Source organism: Plecotus auritus (assembly GCF_963455305.1).
Source record: "Plecotus auritus genome assembly, chromosome: 5".
Classification (NCBI taxonomy): Eukaryota; Metazoa; Chordata; class Mammalia; order Chiroptera; family Vespertilionidae; genus Plecotus; species Plecotus auritus.
Window position 1 is genome coordinate 43,917,182 of NC_137776.1, and position 23,296 is coordinate 43,940,477.

At 39.3% G+C, this 23,296-nt stretch overlaps 2 protein-coding genes across 5 annotated transcripts in view; one reads left to right on the forward strand and one right to left on the reverse strand.

The window, feature by feature from the left end:
- AGPS (alkylglycerone phosphate synthase) overlaps positions 1–6,380 on the reverse strand; it is a 147,798-nt gene extending 141,418 nt beyond the window's left edge. Inside the window, exon 1 of one of the 4 annotated variants that reach the window (XM_080668775.1) lies at positions 6,033–6,380. In XM_080668775.1, the coding sequence (XP_080524901.1) occupies positions 6,033–6,358 (326 nt within the window). In that variant the 5' untranslated portion in view covers positions 6,359–6,380. The other 3 variants (XM_080668772.1, XM_080668773.1, XM_080668774.1) reach the window with 3 other exon arrangements.
- A 2-nt stretch (positions 6,381–6,382) lies between these two features.
- The window catches only part of NFE2L2 (NFE2 like bZIP transcription factor 2), a 152,286-nt gene continuing 135,372 nt past the window's right edge, over positions 6,383–23,296 (forward strand). The window contains exon 1 of the mRNA XM_080668780.1: positions 6,383–6,499. The gene's annotated coding sequence lies outside the window, so the exon portion shown is untranslated. The remainder of the gene's footprint in view (positions 6,500–23,296) is intronic.

Below are 23,296 nucleotides of genomic sequence, written 5' to 3' on the forward strand. Positions count from 1 at the left end.
CATTTGTTCACTGATGTAGCCCAAACGCCTAGAACACAAGTAACTGATAAATTCTTGCTGAATGCACAAAATTGATGTGAGAAAGATTGTGAAGAAAAAATGAATTGTACTTGGTGATATCAGTATAGTATCAAGGAAAAAGCTCTAGACTTGAGATAAAAGAACTGAACTCAAATCTAAACTCTATCACTTACTAGCCAGCAAGTAACTATTTTCTGGCAAGTGTTTATGAACTTCAATTATTGATCTGTGGTTAAGATCAGATGAGATAAATATGAGCAGCAGGGTGACTAAGGATTAATTATTAATTTGGATAAATCAATTCAAAAGACAGTTTAATATTAACAGAAAAGAGTGAAAAGTGGTTCAGGAGTAAAAGTTGAAGGATGTGACCATAGGATTGGTACTAATACCATGAGAAGTGAGAAAACCCAGAAAAGTAATTTCATTTGGGAATGAAAAAGGATAGATAATGCGTTAGGTTTCAATCTATACCTGTGCTGTCCAACATGGTATCACTAGCTACATACACCTATTTAAATTTTAATTAATTAAAATGAAATGAAATTTAAAATTCAGCTCCTCTGTCACACTAGCCATATTTCAAGTGCTTAATGGCCACGAGTTTAGTGGCTACCATATTGTACAGCACAGATTACAGAACATTTCCATAATCACAGGAAGCTCTAGTACCTCTGATTAATAAAATTTGAGTTGACAGAGTGACAGAATTCAAGTGGGTGTCATTTTAATATCCCTAATGCCAGATTCCTGTAAAGTTCAAACATCTTTAGAAGAAAGGCAAAATCCAACCATATAATCAATCTGAGTGGAAGTTGCAAACTGAATATAACAAATTAAATAATTCGTATTATTTGTTTACAACGTCCTAGGATGCATGAACATTCCCTACTTCATGGTATGAAGTCACCAACATGGCAACTATAAATAGAATTTGGGGAGTCCCAGTGAAGTTGCCAGCAAGAAATTGGTCATCATTATAATTCCAAACCTCTGGTTAGTAACTTCAGATATGCTGGCAAGGCCGAATACTACATGCAATAAAAAAGTTTTCTTAGTGAGTGATAAGATGATTCCTAGAGCTTCAAATCTCACCCAAAAGGCAAAACTCCCTTGCCAAAAGTAAGTGCAGTTACCTAAAATGGAAACAGCCTTCCTTAATGAGTAAGCATATTTCAACTACAAAAAGATCCAGAATGAAATATAACAATACTTAAAAGAATCAAAGCCAGATGTTATGTTATTTTTTTGTCTTAGAAAGCTGAACAAAAAATGATCTTTTATATACTTAAAAATTAAAGAGAATCTGGTCTGTAAGAATGGCTGACTTGCAACAAATTTAAAATATGTAACTGAGTAATAACTTCAGATGTGATTTTAAGCTGAAATCCTGTAAATTCAGAAATAATCCTATAAATTCAGAAATAACAATTGAAAACTGCAAAGACTTTAAGATCACTGTGTTTACAAATTCAATGAATATCAATGAAGGATTTTTTTTCTTATCTTTATCATAACATTACAATAACTTAAAAAAAAACAACTAAGGAAACCCAAAACCAAGGCATAAAAATGTCATACTTAACTGACATTTACTATGATTTTTAAGAAACTAAAACTGCATTCAGAAGCAAGATCATCACGGAACCATTTATGGAGTAACATGCACTGAAAGAAAAACAGAGAGCCCAAAAGTAAACTATCAACCCTTCAAATAATGAAAATACGTGTTCCTGGATAGAAGTAATTAGAATCAACTCATAGGAAACCATGTGAGTTGATTTCACCAGTCAACCCTGTTGTGTCCACATTCCTCACGATTCTGTCATCCCTTATCTAATTCACCATCTCCAAACTGCCATGGCATTTAGTCACAAAATTTTAAGTAGCACTTAATGCAGTAACTTCCAAATATTCTCATTGCCATCTCTTGGTTTAATCCTTCATTACTTCTCACCTGTTCTTCTATAACAGCCCACCCTAATTTATCTCCCTATGTTCTTCCTCATCCTTCTCCAATCCATTCTTAACACTGAACTGGAGTGATTTTTCTCAAACCCAAACCCAATTTGATAATGTTCCTTTCCAACTCAATTCCTTAAAGGATTCTCCATCACCTAGTCCCTTCAGCTACTTCATTTTTCCTCATTACATTTAATACCATCTGATAGATAGTACTATATTACTTGTTTGTTCACTATCTCCACTCCAACTAGAACAGCGGTCACCAACCAGTGGTCCATGGACCACTGGTGGTCCATGAGGTCTGAAAGGTTGGCGACCGCTGAACTAGAATATAAATCCATAAGGGCAGAGTTTTTGTTCACTGCTATATATTGCATAGTAAGCACTCAAGCATGCATGCATGAATGAGTGAATGAATGAATGATGACCTACAGGCCAGAGGCCTCATGACCTGCCAGAGCCCTCCTCTTTTCACTTTACTCCCACTTCTGCCTATACTAAATTGCTGAGTTACCTAAATACAACATGCACTTTCATGCCCCTTTGCTTTGCTATATGCTATTTATTTCCTTTGCCTGATACAAACTCCCCCACCATTCAATCAATCTGCCACACTATCACCCACATTTTAAAACCATCTCCAGAAAGCTCCCCCTGACCTCCCATATAGAGTATATCACTTTCTTTCCTTTGTGCTACATCTGTACCTCTATCTACAGTGGCTCCAACCAACATGTCCTGGAATGTGTATCTCCCCTGCTAGATTGTGAATTCTTTCAGGACAAGGCCTATTGTTTATCTCTTTACCTCCCATACCCAGGACAATGCATGTCATAAAGCAACTACTCATAAATACTGTGTAAATTAACATATGCATAGCTATTCTGTAAGAGGAATGAAAACATGGAATTTCAAGAAGTCACTCCTCCAATTCCATGACAATAACCAGCCAAGAGATAAAGAGTTACGACCAATAACATCATCCAAGGTAATAAAAGAGAAGTTACACAAAGAACATACATCACCAAACAATTCCAAAACAACTGACATACTGTCATACTCACTTCATTAGATACACATGCTGGCTCCTTCTTGCTCCATCATTTGTCTTTCTTAAAGGAAAACCTGGGTTCCACATGAACAATATATTAAACTAGAGGCCCAGTGCACAAAATATGTGCACTGGGGGGGGGGGGGGGGCGGTGTCCCTCAGCCCAGCCTGCACCCTCTCCAATCTGAGACCCCTCAGGGGATGTCCGACTGCCCATTTAGGCCCACAGGGATCGGGCCTAAACCGGCAGTCAGACATCCCTCTTACAATCCAGGACTGCTGGCTCCTAACCACTCGCCTGCCTGCCTGCCTGATTGCCCCCAACCACTTCTGCCTGCCAGCCTGATCACCCCCTAACCACTCCCCTGCCAGCCTGATCGATGCCTAACTGCTCCCCTGCCAGCCCGAATGCCGCCAACTGCCCTCCCCTGCCAGCCTGGTCGCCCCTAACTGCCCTCCCCTGCAGGCCTGGTCCTCCCAACTGCCCCCTCCCCCCGCCGGCCCAGTCACCCCTAACTGCCCTCCCCTGCTGGCCTGGTCCCCCCCCCAACTGCCCTCCCTCCCCTGCAGGCCCGGTCGCCCCCAACTGCCCTCCCCTGCTGGCCTGATCACCAACAACTGCCCTCCCCTGCCAACCATCTTGTGACCACACAGGGGCAGCTATCTTGTGACCACATGGGGGCAGCCATCTTGTGCAAGGGCATGACAGTCAATTTCCATATTATCTCTTTATTATACAGGATTATTATATAGGATAGGTCACTCCCTGAAGAAGCTTTTTATGTTCCATTTAATATAAGTTTTTGTGTTCCCTCATATTTTGATTCAAACTTCAAAACAGTTGTATAGTAGATTTTACCTAATCCTAAATCAAAGACCCAGATAGAGTTTTCTACCCTTTGTAATTAATCTATGCCATCAGTGGTTTATAGCTGTGCCTTCAAACCATAGTGTAGCCACAAAGGGGACCCCAGACCAACCATCTTCAGCCATGGAAGCCTCATTCATTATCCCAATGTGACTTACAAGAAGACTTACTATTTTTCTCCAAATACTGTAGACCAAGGCCCCTAAATCCAACCACGGGAATACACCTGACCTACCTACTTAGTTCTAAGAGCGTGAACCTGCACGTAAATATATAATCACACATAGTTGTATGTGAATGAATAGCCATAAATGTACAAAAAGCCATTTGGAAAACTTAAGTTTTAAACACACTGATACCTAATATAATATCAAGTGACGCCAGAGGCCAAGATATGATCCTTGATTCCTCCATCCCCCACCATTCAGTAACCAAGTTATGAAAAATTTACCTCCTATTATTTTTTCAAATAGTATTTCTCATTAGGATAAAAGTCTTTTAATTGGTCTCCCTGTCTTTGGACTGAATGAAAATTGCATCTACCATTTGTTGAGGGGTTAAGTAACCAGCACTGCATTAAGCACTTGATTACTGAACCCTACATTTTTCTGGTCTCACAGCAAACTGCCAACCAGGTATTATGGTCTTCATTTTCACAGATGGGGGAACAGAGGCTCTGAGAAGTTAAATGACTTGCCTAAGTCATGCAGCTGGAAGTGTAGTGGAAATTCAAACGCAGGTCTATGTTCCCATATCCTTAACCTTCTTCAATTCAGTCCCCCATGTTTCCTTTCCAAAAGGCAAATGTAATGTTTTATCTCACATAAAGTGGCGCAAATAAGACCCAGTCTCTCCAGCCCTCATCCCCTGTCATTCACACCCCTTTCTGTCACACTTCACTCCCAGCAGTTCCCTAACCTGCCTCACTGCTTTATCTGTGAATGCACTTTTTCTGCCAAGAACACTTTTCTCCTTTGGCAGGCTACTTCCAACACAAACTTCAAGATTTACTCAGACGATCCTTATTCTGGAAACCCTTTGCCCTAACAAATACATATCCAAAACTGGGTTAAGTGATCATTTGCTATGATTATCAGTTAGTTTCTTATCAGACTGTATTATACAACTTTATCTTACAAGACTATTAGTTCCTTAAAAGCAAACACTGCACTTTTAAATCTCTGTATTCCTAGTACAATGGGTATGTACTAAGGAAGGACTCAATAAATGATGAATTAATAAATTCACCAACAGCAGTATAGCTTAAGAACTTGACCCTAAAGTTAATTTGATGTGCTTTCGAATTCTAATCTGCCACACGGTATACTTGTCAAGCCTGCAGCAAACTGTAAATCTTTTTAATTTCTTCATCTGTAAAATGGTAGATAACTACACCTATCTCATTGTTTGGAGACAGGAGTAAAAGAAATAATGTATTTAGCACAATATCTGGCACAATGAAAGCACACAATCATTAGCAGCAATTTTTTTTCACTCTCAAAGTTTATCCACGCTGACAAAGTCACATCTCAGAAAATACCTTCTCGTAGCTTTCATCAGAGCTTTAGGATTTCTCCAAAAAGTAGGAAGATCTTTCAGCTTCAGTAACTAAAATCACACCCTAAAATCACTAGTTCATTACTTCTTATCCACCCTAGGTTTCTTCCCTCAAAGTAGAAGACCCTGCCCCTAAGCAAAAACCAGTCAGTGCCTTCTTCCAAAAACCAGCACTTCTCCCTTGCGCCAGTTAGGGGAGATTCACCATCTAGTACAAACTTAAATATCCTCGAAGATTCAAAATAGAACCTCTTCTATCCATTCCAAGATCTTGGCCCCGAAAGTATTAGTTCAAGATAGAGAATGAATTCCTGGCATTACGAAGCCAAGGAATGAGTCCTCTTAAAAGCTTCCCCAATAAGACTTCTTCAGGTCTGTTCCTCTCATTACACTCGCCCCATCCTAACAGTCCTGCGTCTTGTCCACTCTCTCGAAGGAGAGGCGTCAGTACTTTCAGGGACCGGGAGCCTTCCGCCCACCGGTGTTACTGCACTTCCCACCTCGCCTTGCCCTCCCGCAAGGCGCGGCCTGCTCCCTCGCTGCCAGTCGCGCCACGGAGCCGCTACTCACCGCTTCTTGGGGATGGTGCCCGACTCCTGCGCGGCGGGAGTGGCCGTGGGCGCCGCCGTGGCAGCCGACGCGGCTCTCCGCGCTTTGCACTCATTGGTACTCAGAGCCTCCTGGGGCCGGCCCAGCAGATGGCCCGAGAGAACCCGCAGCCTCCGCCCCGCGCGGTCCCGGTCCGGGTCCCGGTCCACTGCAGAACCGGAGCCCGCGCTCGCGCCCGTCTCGCCTGCTGCAGCCGCCGCCTCCGCCATGGCTTCCGCCTTGTGCCGCCGTCCGGGACCGCTGGGCGCGGGTGAAAGGTCACTCAGAACGGCGCCCGGCGCGACCATTCGCTGCGGCGCATCCCGGCAGCCACCGCGGCGACTGGGCGGCGGGTGCCATGCGCCTGGAGCTTTACATTCTCAGCTCCCGCCCACCCCGCCCGCCCGCCTTCGCGGTCACGCCTCGGACCGTATGCACCTGCCAAGCAGGTGAGTTTGAACTCTCCCCGGTCTGGCCCAGCTCGGGTTGTGCGGGAACAGGACCCAAACCACAAACGCCCCCGAGTTGCCCTAGTACCCTAGGTAGTGGCCTGGGCCTCGGGAGTAGCTTTTGGGCAGAAGCCTTGGATCAAGAGGCGTGGGCGGTGCTACTGGACCTGACAGAACCAGCTGCATCCTTTCCCTGAATACGCTAATACTGCTCCCCTTCGGCCCTCACTCCCTGCAGAGTCACTAAAGTAACTCAAACGGATTCCTTCCCTATAACCAGTATAGCGGTCATGCTCTCATCGCCTACTTCGTGCCTCCCACTGTGCTTGAGGCTAGATCTCAAGTAATCCACATTTTATAGATGAAAAAACGGAAGCTCCAGAGACACTAGTTCGCCCAAGGTCAGTCTTGCAACTAGTAAATGCTAAAGCTGAGTTGCAACCTATGGCCTCTTTCCATTTCTGCCAGACAGTTTTTTATTGCTACAGATAAGATCATCTAAAACTGTTCCAAAACTTCTTGCTTATCTGCAGATTGACTTCATTTCTGGAGACTGGCACTTGGTGAAATTAGGGGGATCTCAAAGGACAGTTCTCCATAACCGTTTCAGCAGTGGATTAGATTTCAGACTTGACCATCAGAATTAAAGTTTCTTTCTGCATAATGTGCATAATGTCTTGTGAATGGTAAGAGAAAGGGTTGCCATAAGGATTCCAAGCCCAATAAAGGCAACTCCTTTCTGAATAACCACCTTCTTTCTAACACTGGCTCTTGGGAAAAACTTAAGACATTTGAGGAGTTATATGACTAATACAAAAGAATGCTTTAATGCTGAAAAATTCAGGCAGTAGGAGGACTTGGTTTGTACAGATCTTAAGAGAGAGTTCAGCCTTAAATATCTAGTCTAACTCTAGAATCAATGAGCCCAAATCCTGTTTAGCTGCTGTTTCTAATCATTGTACTCTTAGTAGAGGAAGCCATTGACTATTTCAAATGGAGTAGGGGTGAAGGAAAGGAACAAGAAGAGGAGTAAATTGTTGAGAAAGGCTCCTCAAGTTCCAGTTCAGCAACTATAGCCATCAAGGTTTTCATATCCTTTCCAGATGTTACTAGAACAGCATTAAAACACCAACTAGCATCTTTGCTTGTAATCATGTAAAATTAGATTTCATGCCAAAATGCTTTTGAGAATGAGATGGGTCTGTCAATTTTTCCTTGACTTCCAGAGAGCTCAATCTAACACCACTGGCATGCTTTAAATGTAAATGTAGTTAACTGACTTCTTCAGTCTTGTCCAAATTGAGGTATGGACATGCTTTTTGCCAACTCTCAGGAGGCATATTTATAAATTTTGCAGATATCAATAGAATAAAAAATATTCTTTTTTTTTCCTGGGTGATGAAAAGCTTGATATAAACCAAAATTATGTACCAGTGGGAAAACTACTGATTTATGTTTCAAATATGTGCAGAGTAATGAAAAACATTTAGGCAGTAAAAGTATTTGTTTAAGCCTATTTTATATACCTAATTCTTTACTTTGTCCTATGAGATGCAAAAGTATTGAAGCCAATTTCTCACCTATGTGGTATATTCAGGCTAATTAGGAATTAAGATATATATGTGGGGAAAAACTATTATACTACTAGAGGCCCAGTGCATGAATTCGTGCACCAGTGGGGTCCCTTGGCCTGGCCTGCAGGATTGGGCCGAAACTGGCTCTCAGACATGCCCTGAGGGGTCCTGGATTGCAAGAGGGCACAGTCCAGGCTGAGGGATCCCACTGGTGCACAGTTGGGGCTAGGGAGTGAGCAGGAGGTTGGCCAGCGGGGGAGGGACTGTGGGAGCACTCCAGGGCGTGTCCAGCCCATCTCTCTCAGTCCTGATTGGCTGGACCCCAGCAGCAAGCTAACCTACTGGTCGGAACGTCTGCCCCCGGTGGTCAGTGCACATCATAGCGAGCGGTTGAGCAGCCTTAGCATATCATTAGCATATTACACTTTTTCTTTCTAGTTTTAATGATTGGTTGAACAGCCGACCAGACAATCTGACACTTAGCAGGCTTTTATTATACAGGATTAGGTAGAATAAGTGTGATGTAGTTGACCTTGGTGATGACTTTCCTACCCCTTCTTCTTACAAGGGCAAAGCCCAAGCAGAGTACCCTGAAATTTATTTCATGCTACTTAAGAGGAACAAATGTTTCACTTGAAGCATGGACCTTTGAGATGCTTATGATTCCCACAAAAGCAAAACCACAATGAATATACTATTCAGGAGGGCATCAATGAACCTGTTCTTCTGAGTCTTGGGAACATGTGGACATTAATAATCTAGATCAGCCGTGGGCAAACTACGGCCCGCGGGCCGGATCCGGCTGTTCTATCCGGTTCTCTTGCTCTCCCCTCCGCTCCTTTACTTTGAATTTATATTAGTTCACACAAACACTCCATCCATGCTTTTGTTCCGGCCCTCTGGTCCAGTTTAAGAACCCATTGTACTTCCTCTCTGTAATAAATCAATAAAATATTAAAAAAAAAAGAACCCATTGTGGCCCTCGAGTCAAAAAGTTTGCCCACCCCTGATAGATCCAATGGAGAACTGACCACATGCACAGACCAAGTGATGAACCAATGACATCTCGAATTTTAAATGAAGTAACCTTTATTTGCATTTATGACATTCCTCTCTTCTAATAAGAAGCAAAAAGTCTAAATAGGATAAATTAGCTCCTAAAATATGTACTAAATTTCTCTATTGCTCTGATTTTTATTACTCATCTTCAGAGCTGCTGAGTAATCCATGGATAAAGGAATTCTAGCATTTTCACACATTTTTTAATATGTTTTCATTGATTTCAGAGTGAGGATGGGAGAGGGACAGAGAGACAGAAACATGGATGCTCAAGAGCAAATAGATAGCTGCCTCCTGCACGCCCCCTACTGGGGATCAAGCCTGCAACCTGGGCATGTACCCTGACCCCGTAAATCCAACCCATGGTCTCCTGGTGTATTGGACGACACTTAACCAACTGAGCCACACCAGCTGGGCCACACATTTTTTTTATTATAAAAATCAAACAGACAAAAATAAACAAATCATAAATTATCACAGATCAAACACCCATGTAACTTTTATCTAGGTAGAAAAATAGAACACTGCTAGCCCCCTGCAAGTTCCCTTATTCCCTCTCTCCCAATCACTTAATTCTCCCTACCTGGCAAAGGTAACCACTATCCTGAGTTTTATGATGTGCATTTTTCTTGTTTTTATTTCTAGTTTTAATGATTGAGCCTGCTTTCCTTATTTCTTTGTTTGCATTTATATAAATGGAATCTTAAAGTATGTTTTTTGTATCTGGTTTCTTTCACTTAACATTGTGTTTATGAGATTCATACATACTGTTGTGTGTAGTTGTAGTACATTCATTTTCTTTGCTGTATAGTATTCTAATTAATGTACATATCAGGGTTCATCTACTCTCTGATTAGTGGACATTCAAGTTATTTTCATTTTGTGGATGAAGTTACTATGAACATTTTTGCATATATTTCTAGGTAGAATTTTTGTTGAGTACCCACCTAAGCGTGGAATTGATAGGTCATTGAGTATGCATATGACCTATGTATATCATTATTTGTGAATGTGATATATCTCCTATTTTACCGTCTAGAAGCCTTATTTTTCCTTTCACGTTTATACCTACAGTTTACCTGGAATTGGTTTTTGCTTATGGTGTAGATCAGGTTTCTTTTTGTCTCCATATGAGTATCCAGTTGCCTCAGTACTACCTGTTGAAAAGATCTTACTCTGCATTGTCACCTTTGTCAAAAATCAGGTGTTCATATAGCAATAGTCTTTTTCTGGGCCCTCTGTTCTATTCCATTGATCTGTTTATCTTCCTTATGCCAGTTAGATGCTGCTTAAACTATTGTATGCATATTCTTTTAGATTTTCTACATGCAATTATATAACAATGAATAATAACAGTTGATTTCATTCTTTACAATTCTTGTACTTCTTTTTCTTCCTTTACAGACCTGTACAGTACTTTTTTTTTTCTTGCCTTACCCAGCTGACTAGGACCTCCAGTATAGTGTTGAATAGAAGTTGCGATGATAGCACCCTTATCTTGTTCCTGATTTCAAAGGGAAATTTCACAACATTTCACCATTGTTTAAAGTGGGTTACTTTTTTTAAATAAACCTTATAGCAGATTAAGCAACTCCCCCTTCAATTTCTAGATTTTTAGTTTTATCGAATGTTTTTTTCCTGCATCTTTTGAGATGATTATATGTTTTTCTCCTTTGTCTTGTTAGTATGGTAAATTGCATATGTTGATTTTCCACTGTTCAACTAACTTTGCAATGCTGTCATACACCCAACCTAATCAGGATGTATTGGCCTTTTTATGTATTACTGAATACCGTGTATTAAATTTTTGTTTAAGGGTTTGTATCTTGTTTAGAAGTAAGGTTGATTTATTATTTTTCTTCTCTAATAGGAACTTGTCAGGTTTTACTGGCCTTGTGAAGGACTCCTTTGTTTTCTTGTCCTAGGAAGATTTTATGTAAGACTGATCATTATTTTTTCTTTACACATTTGTTAGAATTCACCAAAGAAACAGTCTGAACCTTGAGTTTTTATGAAAAGGTTTTTATTTACACATTAAATAGTTTAATGCTATTCAGATTTTTAATTTCAGTTTATGACAATGTTTCTGAAACTGAAACTGTTTCAGTTTAAGACAATGTTTTTCTAACAAATTGCTTACTTTACATTTTCAAATTTATTAACAAAGTTTTTCATAGTATCTTATGTTATCATTTTAATGTCTATAGGATCTGTAGTATGTCCCACCTTTCCCGACTTTGGTTATTTTGCTCTCTCTCTCTAATCAGTTTCCCAGGCATTAATCAATTTTATTACTTTTTTAAAGAACCAGCTTTTTAAAAAATTTCTTTTAGCTTTATTGAGGTATAATTGACAAACAGGGATTATGTGTTCTTAAGGTACCATAACAATTTGATGTTTTAATATATATGTATATATTGTATAATTATTGCCACAATCAAGCTAATTAACATACACATCACCTTATATAGTAACCATTTTCTTTCTGTGTCTGTGTGTGTGTGTGTGTGTGGTCAAAACACTTAAGATTTACCCCCTTAACAAATTTCAAGTATGCAATACAGAATTTACTATGGTCACCATGCTGTACATAGATCTCCAGAACTTTTTCATCTTGTATAACTGAGACTTTGTACCCTTTGCCAGTATCTACCCACTTCCACCTCCCCCAAGGGAGCCATTCTACTCTCTGTTTCTGTAAATTTTGCTAACTTAGATTCCACATATGTGAGATCATGCAGTACTGTCTTTCTGTGTCTGGCTTATTTCACTTAGCATAATGTCCTCCATTATGGTTTATCGATATAGTCACAAATAACAGAATATCCTTCTTTTTTAAGCCTGCATACTATTGCTGTGTGTGTGTGTGTGTGTGTGTGTGTGTGTAATACATTTTCTTTATTCATTTATCCATGGATAGATATTTAGGTTGTTTTAATATCTTGGCTATTGTGAACATGGAAGTGTAGATATATCTTCAGAATTCAGATTTTATTTTCTTTGGATGTGTACTCAGAAGTGGGATTGCTAGGTCATAAGGCAGTTCTATTTTTAATTTTTTGAGAAACTTCCTATTGTTTTCCACTGTGGCTACACCGATTTACATTCCTACCAATCATGTACAGTGATTCCCTTTTCTCCACATTCTCATCAGTTCTTATAAAGAACCAGTTTTTTATTTTGTTGATCATATTACATGTATGCTTTCTTTTTTTATTAATTTCTGCTAATATTCCTTGTCATTTCCCATCTGCTACCTTTTTTTCTGATTTCTTGAAATTAATGTTTAGCTCATTGACTTCTCAGCCTTTGGTGTGTTTGTTTTCTGATACATGTGTTTAGGGCTAGAAATTTCTCTCTAAGCAATTAATTTATTCAACTTTTAATAACAGCATTTTCATTATTATTTAGCTCCAAATAGTTTCCATTTGTATTTGCAAAGGATAAGTATTCTCTCTTATTTTGGGATTCAGTGTTTCCAAAATACAAATTTAACCTAACAGTTGTTTTGTTCAAGTTTCTTATGTCCTAACTGGTATTTTGTCTACTTATTTTATCAGTTATTGAAGTATGTTAAAATCTCCCACAATTATTATGGATTTACTTATATTTCCTGTACTGCTCTTTTTTCTTTCTGTATTTTAAAGCTATGTATTAGATATTGCAAGCTTAATATATTTTCCTGATGAATTGAAACTTTTATAGTTACCACATATCCCTCTATGTCCATAATAATGATTTTTGTCTTAAAGTTTAGCTACACCAGCTCTGGTCCTATCCTATAACTTTTACTCTTTCTGTATCCATATATTTTAGATGTGTTTCTTGTAAACAGAATTTAGGTGTATTCTTTTAAGCAGTCTAAGCATAAAATCCTAAATCCATTTAGCCCATTTAAATTTCATTGACTTACTCAGATGTCTGGCCAAGAGCACTAGCTTCATTTCCAGAGAGACTTGGATTTGAATATTGCCTCTACCAATGACCAGATATGTTATCTTGAACTTGTCATGTTAATATCTCTAGGTGTGGCTCCTTGTCTATAAAATTGAGATAGTAAGGACTGCTTCCAGGTGTATTAAAGGTTAATGAGCAAGGATATAGTAAATTCTAGGTGTTATTATGGAAGTAAGAGTAAGTCTGATGTATGGAAGACAGCCTTCCTGGAAAAGATAATCCATACTAGTAGGAAAAGAAACAGTTAGATTCTTGATTAGGATACATGCCCAGGTTGTGGGTAATGGGAAACCAAATCATGGGAACATTGAAAACTTAGCAGAAGTAAAATCTTGATCTGGTGGGAGCTATTATAAGTTCTTGGGCTGGGGATTAGCATGGCAAACCTGGAAATACTACTATTTTGGAATGCATTCTCAAGTGGAAGTCAGCCTATCAGGTATACCCAAGAACCTGTTGGCAGTTGTAAAAAAGAAGCTGTATCAGCAATGGTTGAAGACCTAAAGAACTCCTACAAAAGAAGTTAGCAGTATTTTGGAATGACCGGAAAGCATTGAATTATGATTAGCTGTCTACTTCTGTAAAGTTACCTCAAGAAGTAAAGATGTTGAATGTGAAAGTGGCTAGAAGTGGTTCCATGTTTGTTGCAATATTATTCTATTTCACAATGTCACAATCACATTAACATATATAGGGTAGGAGCAGTTGTTCCTTAAATTTAATTAGCCAAATCATTGGAGTAGAGTTAACAGTATTCTCTTACAGCACTGCTACTAACTTATTCTCTACACTAATAAAAGAGAAAGATGCAAATTGACCATACCTCCATGATGCCCACCAGCCAATCAGGAGTGAGTATGCAAATTAACCCAACAAAATGGAGGGTTAATTTGCATGCGCCGGCACAGAGTGAAGACTGAAGGCTCAACTTGAGTGAAGACTGAAGACTGAAGGCTCCGCTGTGGCCGGAGCCAAGCCTGAAGGCTGAAGGCTTGGCTCTGCTGCAGCCGGAGCCAAGCCTGAAGGCTGAAGGCTGAAGGCTGAAGGCTGAAGGCTGAAGGCTGAAGGCTTGGCTCCGCTGTGGCCAGAGCCAAGCCTAAAGGCTGAAGGCTTGGCTCATCAGGTGCCGGAGGAAAACCGATGCCGGCAGCCAGGGAAAGGAAGGCCTATTGCACAAATCTTTGTGCAACAGGCCTCTAGTGCAATATAAAGTTCTTTGTTTCTTGATTACTTCAGATTTTAGGTAGGAATAATTTCGATAGCCTACCACTCAGATTTATTATAAAATGATCAATGTGCAAGTATTTTGGAAATCAAAGTCAAAAGTCACTTTAAAATAATTCTTTTCTTTGGGACATATAAAATTAAGATTTAATAATTACCAATTAATACTCTAAAGTAGTAGCCTTTCTAAGTTTTAAGTTGTTAAGTAAACCAACTTTTTGGTCTCTAGGATTCCTTTATAATCCTAAAAGCTGAGACCTCTAAAGAGCTTTTATGATTATGTTTATTTACCTACCTGTCTACCTATACTCTACTATATTTTCTATAAAAAAGAAAAGAATGGAATTTCTTTACAGTTTTGTAAATCTCTTTAATGTATATTTTGCTTAATAGAAGACAGCTGGACTTGTATATATGCTTTTGAATTCAATCCGTGAGATATCACATGCCATGTAACTACTGTAAAACTCCACTTGTACTCATGAGAGAATGAGTGAAAAATACAAAGAGCTTCTTAGTCTTATTAAGATAGTTTTGACCTTACTAACCCCTGAAAGGTTTTCAAGGACCACAAGGGTTTCCAGACATTTGAGAACTGCTGCTCTAATGTATTTCTATATATGTCTGCTAAAAACAGTTGCTAAGGAAGCATTAGATAACTGGGTGCTAAAAGTAGTTACTGCTATTGCCACAAAGAAGTAGTGTGCAATGCCACTAAAAAGAGTTGTCAAAAATATTTAAGGCATAATATTATATTTTAATGCATTCTTTCTGAAATGTATATGTTTTAATTTCATATAACCACATTTTGAAAATGATTTCTAAATGTTAAAATCAAATTTTCAGCCTGGGCAGTGTGACTTAGTGGTTGAGCATTGACCCATGAACCAGGAGGTAATGGTTAGATTCCTGGTTGGGGCACATGCCTGGGTTGCAGGCTCAATCCCCAGTAGGGGACATGCAGGAGGCAGCCAATCAATGACTCCCATCACTGATGTTTCTAATTCTCTCTCCCTCACCTTCCTCTCTTAAATCAATAAAAAAATATTTTTTAAAAATCAAATTTCCAAATCCAATTCATATATTAACAAATACAATTCTTATAAATGGAGTAGATAAATTTAGTGTCACTTTTGTGACATAACATGATTAAGTTCCCTATAATTGGTTAAATCAGGCTCATCCCTATGCCCCCAATACAGGAGCACCCAAATACATAAAACTTCTGGAAGATATCAAGGGAGAGATTGACAGCAATACAGTCATAGTAGTGGACTTTAATACCCCATTGACACCACTGGATAAATCATCTACATAAAAAATCAGCAAAGAAACAGCAATCTTAAATGATTCACTCGATCAGATGGACTTAATTAACATCTTCAGAACATTTCACACCAAAGCTACAGAATATACATTCTTCTCAAGTGCACACTGGAAATTTGCAAAGATAGACCACATATTAGGACACAGGCAAAGTCTCTTCAAATTCAAGAAGATAGAAATCATATCAAGCATCTTCTCATATCACAATGGCATAAAATGAGAAATCAACTACAATAAAAACAATGAAAAAAATCAAACACTTGGAGACTAAATAGCATGCTATTAAACAATGATTGGGTTACCAAAGTGATCAAAGAAGAAATAAAAAGCATCCTGGAAACAAATGACAATAAAAACACAACAATCCAAAATCTATGGGACACAGTGAAAGCAGTCCTGAGAGGGAAGTTCATAGTTCTACAAACCTACCTCAAAAAAAACAAGAAAAAATAGTAATAAATTATCTAACCCTGCAACTTAAAGAATTAGAAAGAGAGCAACAAGAAAAACCTAGAGTAAGCAGAAGGAAGGAGACAATAAAAATCAGAGTGAAATAAATGACATAGGGACCAAAAAAAAACCAAAAAACAATACAAAAGATCAATAAAACCAAGAGCTGGTTCTTTGAAAGGATAAACAACATTGATGAACCTCTAGCCAGACTCACCAAGAAACAAAGAGAGAAGATCCAAATAAACAAAATCAGAAATGAAAGAGGTGAAGTAACAACCGACCCCACAGACATACAAAGGATTTTGTAAAAAAATACAAGCAACTCTACTCCAACAAACAGGATAACCTCGATGAAATGGACACATTCCTAGAAAAATACAGGCTTCCAAAACTCAATCAGGAAGAATCTAAAAACTTGAATAGGCTGATAACTACTGATGAAATTGAAACAGTAATCAAAAAACTTCCAGCAATCAAAAGTCCTGGACTGGATGGCTTCACAGGGGAATTTTACTGAACATTCAAAGAACTAAAACCTATCCTTCTCAGACTATTCAAAAAAATTCAAGAGGAAGGCACACTTCCAAGCTCTTTCTATGAAGCCAGCATTACCCTAATCCCAAAACCAGATAAAGACACCACAAAGAAAGAGAATTACAGGCCAATATTCCTGGTGAATATAGATGCTAAAATCCTTAACAAAATTCTAGCAAATCAGATCCAGCATTACATTAGAAAGATCATACACCATGACCAAGTGGGATTTATTCCAGGGATGCAAAGCTGGTACAATATCTGCAAATCAATAAACGTGATACATCACATAAACAAAGTGAGAGACAAAAATCACATAATCTCAATTGATGCACAAAAGGCATTTGGCAAAATCCAACACCGTTTCCTGATAAAAACTCTCAGCAAAGTGGGAATAGAGGGATCATACCTCAACATAATAAAAGCCTTATATGACAAACCTACAGCCAACATCATACTCAATGGGCAAAAACTAAACTCATTTCACCAAGAACAGGAACAAGACAGGGATGCCCACTTTCACCACTCGTGTTTGACATAGTACTGGAAGTGCTAGCCATAGCAATCAAACAAGAAGAAAAAATAAAAGGCATCCATATTGGAAAAGAAGAAGTAAAACTGTCATTATTCACAGATAACATGATATTTTACCTAGAAAACCTTAAAGACCCATCAAAAAACTACTAGACTTAATAAATGAATTCGGCAATTGTAGCAGGATACAAAATTAACACCCAGAAATCTACAGCTTTTTCATACACCAATAATGAACTTACAGAAAGAGAAACCAAAAAAAAATAATCCCATTTAACATTGCAATAACAACAAAAAAAGATACCGAGGAATAAACTTAACCAAGGAGGTAAAGGACCTGCACTCAGAAAATTACAGGACGTTGAAAAAAGAGATAGAGGAAGACATAAACAAATGGAAGAATATACTGTGTTCATGGATTGGTAGAATCAACATCATTAAAATGTCATACTATACAAAGCAATCTATAGGTACAATGCAATCCCCATTCAAATACCAACAACATACTTCAAAGATCTAGAACAAATCTTTAAAAATTCATCTGGAATAATAAAAAGACCCCAAATAGCTGCAGCAATCTTGAGAAAGAAGAACAAAGTTGGAGAGATCACAATATCAGATATCAAGCTATATTACCAAGTCATGGTTCTCAAAACTGCCTAATACTGGCACAAGAGCAGACATATAGACCAATGGAACGGAACAGGGAACCCAGAGATTGACCCAAGCCATTATGCTCAATTAATATTTGACAAAGGAGGCAAGAGCATACAATGGAATCAAGACAGTCTCTTCCATAAATGGTGTTGGGAAAATTGGACAGGTATATGCAAAAGAAAATGAAAGTAAACCACCAACTTACACCATACACAAAATTAAACTCAAAATGGATAAAGAACTTACACATAAGATGGGAAACCATAAAAATCCTAGAAGAATCCATAGGCAGCAAAATAGCAGACATATGTTGTAGCAATATCTTTACCAACAGAGCTCCTAGAACAATGGAAACTAAGGAAAAAAAATAAACAAATGGGATTACATTTGCACAGCAAAAGAAACCATCAACAAAACAAGAAAGCCCACTGCATGGGAAACATTTGCCAATGTTATCTCTGATAAGGATTTAATCTCCAAAATTTATAGGGAACTCATACAACTTAACAAAAGGAAGATAAACGATCCAATCAAAAAATGGGCAAAGGACCTAAATAGATACCTTTCAAAAGAGGACATACAGAAGGCCAAGAGACATAAGAAAACATGCTCAAAGTCACTAATCATCCGAGAGATGCAAATCAAAACAGCAATGAGATACCATCTCACACCTCTCAGAATGGCTATCATCAACATGCTGGAGAGGATGCCGAGAAAAAGGAACCCTCTTGCACTACTGGTGGGAATGCAGACTGGTTGCAGCCACTATGGAAAACAGTATAGAGTTTCCTCAAAAAATTAAAAATGGAACTTCCATTTGACCCAGTAATCCCACTTCTAGGAATATATCCCAAGAAACTAGAAACACCAATCAGAAAGGATATATGCACCCCTATGTTCATAGCAGCACAATTCACCATAGCTAAGATTTGGAAACAGCCTAAATGCCCATCAGCAGATGAGTGGATTAGAAAACTGTGGTACACCTACTCAATGAAATACTACACTGCTGTAAAAAAAAAGAAGGAATTCTTATCATTTGCAACAGCATGGATGGAACTGGAGAGCATTATGCTAAGTGAAATAAGCCAGTCAGAGAAAGGTAAGTATCACATGATCTCACTCATTTGTGGAATATAATGAACAACATAAACTGATGAACAAAAATAGAACCAGAGACATAGAAGCATCAAACAGACTGTCCAACCTATGAGGGAAGACGGGGTGGGGGTGGGTATGAGATCAACCAAAGGACTTGTATGTATGCATATGAGCATAACCAATGGACACAGACAGTAGTGGGGTGAGGGCATGTGCTGGGGGTTGGGAGCGGCCGGGGAGAGGTCAATGGGGGAAAAAGGAGACTCATGTAATACTTTAAAAAATAAAAAATTTAAATTTAAAAAATAAATAAATAATGAAAATAAATAAATAAATCCAGCTCATCCCATTTTAGGCTTACAAAGTTATGTTTATCATTGCATTTAGTGGTAAATAGTTAACAAGATGTCCTGGGGCCAATTGAAAGCTACTTTGAATTAGATGATTAAAATGACCTATTAACCATCCATGCAGTGTTTCCACTGTACCCCTCAATTTGCTACTTAAAGGATCAATATCTATTTTTGAACTTTACTTTTTAAAATGTTGACATTAAATAACTATATATTTTTAAATTTTTTTCCCCTTTATTGATTTTTAGAGAGAGAGGAAGAAAGAGAGAGAGAGAGAGAGATCAATGAAAGAGAAACATCATCTATGTTGTGGGGATCCAGCCGCAAACCAGACATGTTCCCTGACCTGGGATCGAACCAGTTACCTCTTGGTTCATGGATCCACGCTCAACCACTGAGCCACATCAGCTGGGCTAAATATCTATATTTTCTTTTTTTATATATATTTCTTTATTGATTTCAGAGAGGAAGGGAGAGGGAGAGAGAGATAGAAACATCCATGATGACAGAGAATCATTGATAGGCTGCCTCCTGCACAGCCCCCCACTGGGGATCGAGTCCGTAACCCGGGCATGTGCCCTTGGCTGGAATCAAACCTGGGACTCTTCAGTCTGCAGGCTGACGCTCTATCCACTGAGCCAAACCGGCTAGGGCAAATGACTATATTTTCAAGCAAAGTTAAATGGTAGCTTCTTCATGCTCTTCTTTTTCTTTTTTTAATTTTTTATTGTTGAAAGTACTGCATATGTCCCGTTCCCCGCCCCCCTGATTGTCCTCTCCCAGCCTGCCTCTACCCCCCAGCCCTGGCCTTCACCCCTCTTCATGCTCTTCTTACCTTTTTTTTCTTATTTTTTAACACTTCCTTCCCCCTTTCTTTTTTTTCTTTCTGTCTTTTAGGTCTATCTTCTTTCTTTTCTGTGTTTCAACTGGGATCAATATAATGCAGGGCTAGAGAAGTGAGCAATGGAGGTATTCATGGACAGTAAAATGAACAATAAAATTGGTCCATGAGCCAACAGACAACAAAGTCATTTGAGGATAACTAAGGCTAATGCCGAAAGATCCCCCTAGGATAATGGTCGGCAAACTGTGGCTCGCAAGCCACATGCGGCTCTTTGGCCCCTTGAGTGTGGCTCTTCCACAAAATACCACGGCCTTGGCGAGTCTATTTTGAAGAAGTGGCGTTAGAAGAAGTTTAAGTTTAAAAAATTTGGCTCTCAAAAGAAATTTCAATCGTTGTACTGTTGATATTTGGCTCTGTTGACTAATGAGTTTGCCGACCACTGCCCTAGGAGAAGCCAAAGTGGAAAACACCCCAAAATAGAGCCCCATGTAGAATCACTGATAAGCCAGACTGCAATGCAGGAATGTGAGGAGAGTCATAGGAGGCCAACTAATTCTGCTAATTTCTTGTCTTTTTGGAATAGTCTTTTTAAAGATATTGTCTGACCCTCTAAATATAGTCCTCAAAATATATCCTTGATCCAGCCTATTTTAAGTTTTGTGTGCAAAATAACGGGGTGTGTGTGAAAGTGTTAGATAATTTTTCATTTCTGTTTTGAAGGCATTCAAATATCAGGGACTATGAGCACATTCATTTCTTATTTCTTAAAATAATGCTGAAGTTACTGGTTTAACGGTAATATTCTGATTTGCTTACATGTGGTAGGGTTGGAGGGGACAGAGTTGAAATAAATTCACATTACTAAAAATTATAGTCAGTTCTAACACTTTATTTTTATGATAAGCATATGATCTATAAGCAGATTTAAACCCATCCATTTAATCGCAGTTCAGGTTTGAAGAAGAAGTTGCCTGTGTAGAGTAGGGTCATAGGATGAGCCCCAGGAGAGCAGGCAGGAGGGCTGGTAGAGGGATGGACATCAAGGGATCTCTACAGGGAAACCGTGCACCAGCTGGAAAAACACGACACCAGATGTAATAATAATGATGGACTGGGCCCCACACCAGCCAGGGGTTTTGCAAAGGAAAGTGAAAAATATTTGAATGAGCACTTTCTATGCTAGTTCTTGGTGGTACTTTTAAAGCACTAGGGGTTAGGAAAATCAGCCTTCAGTGGCTACCCACTGACCTGCCCTTTTGCACCTTAGTACAAGTACATTTGTAGGTATGGGAAGCACCATCCCAAGTTCTAACCATAATTTTCTAAAGACTGCTCCATCATTGCGGGAGTTTGTTATAACCAACCTACAGATTTTCCAGCTATCCAACAGATCTTAAAATGTCAGGGAAAACATTGCAGAAACTGAGAATTCAGGATGTGAAGACATAAAATTACCATTAAAATGTGTGAAAAACCAGTTTTACCTTATAAACAATCATTGAATACAGGTTAATGACCCATTATGCAACTTGCCTAAAATAAATACATATTTCAGCTAAATCACATTTTCCTTAGAACCAATTGGTGAGAACAATAGGTAAGCTCCTACTTCCCAACTTTTAAATGAGATTCTTAATATCTTGTCTTATGGGAGAATATGATGTTTTGTATTTGCATCCAAATAATCCAATATAGTGGCAATCAGGGAAGCAGCAAGAAGACTGGAGAATAAATCAAACTAAATTGGCCATGTTAAAGCTGGGTGATAGCTACATGGAGGTTCATATACTCTCTAATTTTATGTTACAAATTTTCCATAATAAAAAGCTTAAAAATTATATTTAAAATTTTAACTTTGCCTTTTTTATCACTATTTCAAAACAATCAATGCATACTCTAAAAAATCTAGAAAGGATAGAAAAGTATAAAGAAGGAAAAAAAATCTTGGTATGCATGACCTTTCCCTACACTCAAACATTAAATATGCTAATAATGTCACTCTATAAATGTAAATTTATCAGTGGTCCTAGCAGTCTCAACTAGTCCTTAAATTTAATGCCACAATTTCTCCAGTATCAACTGAAACTGATATTTCCTCACATTTATGAAAGTGAGGGATGATAAAAACAACTATCAAACACATTGTGCTACTTAACCATCCAGTAGTTGTAATAATTGCAAGACAGGGTTAACCAATGTGAGTAAATAGATACCTTAGATTAATGTGTTTATCCTGCATAATATGGATTAACTCTGTCAGGGAAACAAGACATCACCAGTTCAGTTGTTGTCTGCAGTAGCTTTGCAAAGCACTTAAAAAAAAACAAAAACAAAAAAAACACTGGGGAGAAACCAAGATGGCAGCATAGGTAAGCACCTAAACTGCTGCCTCGCACAACAATTTCAAAACTACAACTAAAGGACAGAACGGACATCATCCAGAACCACAGGAAGGCTGGCTGAGTGGAAATTCTACAACTAGAAGGAAAGAGGAAAGTTCACGGAGAATCAGAGGAGTGGCAAAGGGCTGAGGTATGGAGACGCGTGCAGAGAGGAAGGGCGGCTGAGTGCCTGGCTGACTTTCTCTGGCGGGAGGGGGAAGGAAGCCCCCGCATGCACTGAACCCCAGTTCCGACTGCACTGAACCCCAGTTCCGGGCGAAAGCCCATGGACCCAGGCTCATACAGGGGGAGTCTGGACTGTCAGGTAGAGAGAAAAGCACACGGAGACTTGGAGACTCGGGGGAGCCGCAGCGGGCAGGGGTCTGGAGGAGCACGTGCGCGCGAGTGCTCGCAGAGAAGACTGAATGCGGAGGTTGCCGCAGGCTTTCCCTAGCGGAAGGGAGTCGGAAGCTCCTGACTGCACTGAACCCCAGTTCAGACTGCACTGAACCCCAGTTCCGGGCGAGCCCCTGGGGACCCACACTCTTACGGGGGAATCTGGACTGTCAGGCGGAAACTCGGGAGCCGCGGAAGGCAGAGGTCTGGAGACTCGCGCACAAGGGCAGGGCTGACGGGAAGCCAAGACTGTCTGCTCCGCCCTGAGACTCTGCCCCATCCAAGCTGAGCACAGAGACTTTTGCAATTTGGCAAGTCTAATCCTATAAGGCTGTCTCCAGCACCGAACTTCTCCCAGCATAGACACAGCTGATCCTCACAGCCAACTGGCCTGGAGGTCAATT